The sequence below is a fragment of the Phaseolus vulgaris genome, chromosome 7 (genome assembly GCF_000499845.2).
Source record: "Phaseolus vulgaris cultivar G19833 chromosome 7, P. vulgaris v2.0, whole genome shotgun sequence".
Classification (NCBI taxonomy): Eukaryota; Viridiplantae; Streptophyta; class Magnoliopsida; order Fabales; family Fabaceae; genus Phaseolus; species Phaseolus vulgaris.
In genome coordinates, this window is record NC_023753.2 from 6,092,706 (window position 1) to 6,098,361 (window position 5,656).

The 5,656-nt window shown below is 37.7% G+C and overlaps 1 protein-coding gene across 1 annotated transcript; it reads left to right on the forward strand.

Moving 5' to 3' along the window:
* Positions 1–362: 362 nt before the first annotated feature.
* On the forward strand, positions 363–2,474 carry LOC137828862 (protein DETOXIFICATION 49-like). Its single transcript, XM_068635600.1, has one exon. The coding sequence runs from the start codon at positions 605–607 to the stop codon at positions 2,252–2,254; it is 1,650 nt and encodes a 549-aa protein (XP_068491701.1). The 5' UTR covers positions 363–604; the 3' UTR covers positions 2,255–2,474.
* Positions 2,475–5,656: the final 3,182 nt, after the last annotated feature.

The window sequence follows — 5,656 nt, forward strand, 5'->3', positions numbered from 1 at the left end:
CACTCTAAAAAGACCATGCTTTGCTTTCATTAGACTTGATTTTGACAATTCAAGAATGAAAAATATATGATATTTAAACCTTGCTCTTCTGATGTGGGCATGGCCTCACTTCACTACTGTACAAACAGTAGACTGCTGGTGGACGCTTCCACCCCTATCCAAAAGCGCGTGTTAGAGATCCCACATCGACTAGAGATTAGAACCTTTCATTGTATATAAGTAGGTGCAAACCTCAACTTCATGAACCGGTTTTATGGGGTTGAGTTAGACTTAAAGTCCACTTCTTAATAGCACGTTTACTGTTGGTGTTGGTGTTAATGTATCTTATATGCTCCGAATCGAAAGTTAGGGAATGATTACTTAATGTTTTTTAAATATTTTCAGGAAATAACTGATATACAAATAGACCTTATTTAAAAAGGTACATAATTATCTACAGCTATATATTCCCCCTTTCCCACCCAAAATCAGCTATAAAACCTCCCTGAAAAGCCTCTGTCCAACCCCTCTCACTCCCTCCCTTCACAATCCTCTCTCTCTCTCTTATATTGAATTCTACGTGTTCCCTAAACCACCACTCCTCTTGACACAAAAAGGCGATACCATGTGTCATCTAACTCCCCACCTTCCCTGCAAAGCCGACTCAAACCAAGAGTATCTAGTTTCAATGAAAGTCCAAGAGACAGAGGAAACGAACATGACGATCAGCAGCCCCTTGATTCAAAAGGGTATCGTCACAACACCCCAGGTAGAGAAGAACTCAGCAGCAATGCAAACCCATGTTTTTAAAGAAGTGATTTCCATAGCCAAAATTGCTCTCCCCATGATCCTCACCGGTCTCTTACTCTATTGCCGGTCAATGATCTCCATGCTCTTCCTCGGCCACCTCGGAGAGCTTGCCTTAGCCGGTGGCTCCCTCGCCGTTGGCTTCGCAAACATCACCGGATACTCAATCCTCTCCGGCCTAGCTGTCGGAATGGAACCCATTTGCGGGCAAGCTTACGGTGCCAAAAAGTTCACCCTCCTCGGTCTCTGCCTTCAAAGAACCGTTCTCCTCCTCCTCTTCACTTCTCTTCCAATCTCTCTCCTTTGGCTCTACATGAAGCATATCCTTCTCTTGTGTGGCCAGGACCAGGATATAGCCTCACAAGCACAATCCTATCTTCTCTACTCCATCCCCGACCTCTTAACGCAATCTTTTCTTCACCCTTTGCGAATTTACCTTCGAAGCCAATCCATTACCCTGCCTCTCACCCTTTGCGCCACTCTCTCAATTCTCCTCCACGTCCCCATCAACTACCTCCTCGTTTCCCACCTCAATTTGGGAATCAAAGGCGTGGCTCTCAGCGGGGTGTGGACCAACCTCAACCTCGTAGCTTCTTTGATTCTCTACGTAGTCTTCTCCGGCACGCATAAGAAAACATGGGGAGGTTTTTCTGTCGAGTGCTTCACGCAATGGAAGTCGCTTCTCAATTTGGCCATCCCGAGCTGCATTTCCGTGTGCCTCGAATGGTGGTGGTATGAGATCATGATTTTGTTATGTGGGTTGCTGGTAAATCCCAGAGCAACCGTGGCCTCCATGGGGATTTTGATCCAAACCACTTCCTTGCTCTACATTTTTCCATCGTCGATAAGCTTCAGCGTGTCTACGAGAGTTGGCAACAAACTGGGCGCCCAAAAGCCCTCCAAGGCAAGACTTTCTGCCATAGTTGGCCTCTCTTGCAGCTTCATATTGGGGGGTTTAGCTTTGGTTTTTACCATTATGGTTAGGAACATTTGGGCCAGCATGTTCACTCAAGACATGGAGATAATAAATTTGACCTCATTGGTGTTACCGATCATAGGACTTTGCGAGCTCGGAAACTGTCCTCAAACAACGGGGTGCGGGGTGCTGAGAGGCACAGCAAGGCCTAAAGTTGGTGCTAACATTAACTTAGGTTGTTTCTATCTTGTAGGAATGCCTGTGGCGGTTTGGCTTGGTTTCTTTGCTGGATTTGATTTTCAAGGGTTGTGGGTTGGGTTACTTGCGGCTCAGGGGTCTTGCGCAGTGACCATGTTGGTGGTTCTGAGTCGAACCGATTGGGATGCTGAGGCTCTAAGAGCCAAGAAACTAACCAGTGTTGTTGTTGTTGTCGATGATGATGATGTTGACAGCAAGGAGGTTGGTGCAGAGAAGCCACCCAAAGCTGAAATCAAGGAAGATTCTTTATCATCATTAGCTGAATCAGATGAAGATAAACAATCGTGTGTTTAACTTTTAGTAATCTCGGTTTTTTGGACAGAAACAAAAACCAAAAGGGAAAAATCAAAGAAGACAGAGGGAGAGAGAGAGATCTATAAGGGATTTGTCTTTAGCTGTATAGGGAAGGAGAAGTTAGTGACAGAGGATGACTTTTTTGTTTTTATATAATTTTAAGATCACATGGGTGGATCGAGGAATTTAAATACAATAATGTTAAAAAAAATTCACGTAATTATCGTCGCTACCTCTTTTATTCGTCAATTCAAATCACTTACAATCAGCTGTTTCAGTTAATTGACTTGCACGTTATATGCAACTAATATTGCTTATTTAACTCATGCTGTTTCCTAAATCTTTTGTCTTCTTTCCTATGTTTGGGGTAAATAAAAAGCACTATACTGACAGCTACAAGTACACTATACATACTTGTTCCTTAATCAAACTATTCTACGTACTTGTTGCTTAACGAAACTATTCTGTGTTCTTCTGTTTCTAATTAGCAAAGTACAATAATAAAAGGATTTCAAGAACACCCATACTTAAAATATGTCTTTCACTTCACCCAATATGAATTTATTAATGTGATAAAACTGATTTGTAATTTTTCACATACTTTTATCAATTTGATGAGTGCAAGCTCAAGCACAGCTTTCTGTATATGTTTGGTAGCGTCAAGAGCAAACTCAAGTTCATTCCTTTGAGGAATTAGTCTTGATTTTCGACTCTCGGAGATTCAAGGGTAGAAGAAAGGAATATATTATTTATATCCATGTAATCTACGCTAGTGTGCAAACGCGTTTCTCTATTTTAATTTATTCTTAACACTAGCAGCCACTTTTAAGGCATGAATCACTCTTTGTAGTCACCCTGCACGTCAGAGGATATGAAATAGTGCATTATCTTACCAATGTAAAGTACATCATTTTTTCACTTTTCTCAGTTTATCACCCATTCAACTACTGATTTATTTCTGCAAAAGATTAAAGGGAAAATGAATCTTTCATCTTTCTCCGTTTCACTCCATTTTCATTTATATAAATGACTGTGTTTTAAAGCTACGATGATGTGTCGATGTGATTTGTGATTACAATTTTGAAAGAGAAATAGCGATAAGAAAAAGTATAAAGTGAGTGTGATAAGTGTGAAAGAATTAGAACTCGGACTAAAATCTTTGGTCCTACCATCACAATGCCATGAAACTTTAAGCTTATACAGATTAGTGCATTATTACGTGTAAGAAACTTTTGAGAAAACTTTGCACCTATACACATGGTTGATGACAGAATCACATAGAAAGCACACCAAAAGATAGACATCGAATTCACATGATTCGGTACCTCACGTTTACTACCACAAAAACACTCCAAAAACAAAGATTTATTATCTCAAATAAAGGTTAAGGTTCTTTACAAGCTCCTTGAGGGAAATTAATTATTCTTCACAGTTTTAAGACATTAGAAAATTGACACCTCTTCATTAAAGAACCGAAAGTATTCTTTTCCAGGAAAGTCCCAAAAATATTAATATAACAATTATGTGTATAAGACGAAGAAGGCAACAAGTATCCTCCTTGTACATATTATTTGGAAATATTGGTTGCTTTTAACCCAACAGAGATCCGAGTGAAATAAATTATCACGGATTCTGAGTCATTTCTGATTTGCGCCATTTGGCATTGCACCCACAAATATCTCATCTGCCGAATCTCGTTGCCAAAAATAAGATGGGGTTCATAGCAGAAGTGGGATCACGGACAATGTAGACTCCTGGGGTAGAGAGTTTGACCAATTGATGTAAGAATTTTCTATTTGTTCAAGGCTCACCATGAAAATGACATTAAATGAAGCACAATATATGAAAATCTGTGTTTCAAAGCTCAAGAGGGAAAACTTTTGTCGCCAAGTTAACAAGTCCAACTAGTCTCCCTGAGTCATTTTAGAAAGATAAGATTGTTTTTGTAGAACAAAATGTTTAGAGAACTTCAAATTCAACTCTTCCTCATGGGTAGGTCAGCAACCAGCAGAGTATTCTAAGCACAAAATAGGGTAACCATTGCCGGACGCCGGCTGGTAAAGAGACTTCTGATCACTTACTTTCCTATCTATAATCTATGGTTAATTTACCTTATTTGTCTCATCTGGTGTTATACTATTATTAATAAATAGAATAAGATAGACATGATTTGCTGTTTTATCATTAAAATATAGAATAAGATGCATCAGAAAATCAGGGATTATACACAGATGAGATGGCAAACTTTGTGGAAATAGCAAACTTTGCAATTTTATTATAAGGCAGAAAAATTATGATCAAAAGGGGTTTTTTTGTTGGAGATCTAGCGATCTACATGTAGTGCTGGAATATGGGAATCAAATTTAACCTGCTGCTTTCTTTTATCTGTTACTTTCTGGTTCTGGAAAAGATAGTGAAGATTTGAAGTAGTGGATGATAGATTATGCTAATTCCTTTTCTACGGAGCTAATGAGAAAGGACAAGTATATATGCTTTCAATATACATTTGGTTAGGTTTGGTTTGTCGTCCCTTTTGTAACGCTTTTTTGTGAGCCAAGTATTTACAAAGCATCTAATTATAAAGGTAATGAAATTTTAGTGAGGTAAATTGTAAAAAGTACTATTACAGGGTATCAGCTAAAATTTGGTGTTAGCAGTGGTTCTGGACCATGTGCCATAAAAGCAGTCGTTGATTTTGTTTCACACAATTCATTTTCATATTATATATATGGTCTTGTTCCGCCATCAAACGACAACACTCGCATGTTGTTAATCACAAGTTTATCAGTCACATGAGACTGACAAGGTAATGACGTGGACATTTTCCCATTTTTTAAACATCCTAAATGTTATTATACAACTTATGTCTGAAATCATTTAGTAAGACATAAGATTTAGCTTTATGATTTAAAACAAAAGTTATTATAAATAATAAAAATATACTTAAAAAGACTATACTAGAGTGTAAGAAACTATTTGCTGCTTGGGAAGATTAAGAAACACGTAGAAATAGTTTATTTGTTGACTTCTTTTGGTCCCAATTTAATATATTACAGAATAATACGCGGTGCCTATATATAAAGGAGTCAATTAAAGTTATATCTATATAATATATTTATCAGATATATACGACGAAGAAATTCGGTCCAATGATTGCTTCGAGCGGGTTGAAAATTTACAAATTGATTATTAGATTATTTGTTATGATGGTGCATGCACATAATTTTAGTCATTTCGGCATGCTTCTGTGCAATTAAAAGCCTTCCAATTGAAATTATGAACATTGTGGCTAGATATTCTCACCCCTTTGAGCAAAACAACAAGGTATATATATATATATATATATATATATATATATATATATATATATATATATATATATATATGGAGTCCAATTTATAA

Coding starts and splice junctions, on each gene's coding strand:
- LOC137828862 (XM_068635600.1), top strand. CDS start 605: ATGTGTCATCTAACTCCCCACCTTCCCTGCAAAGCCGACTCAAACCAA.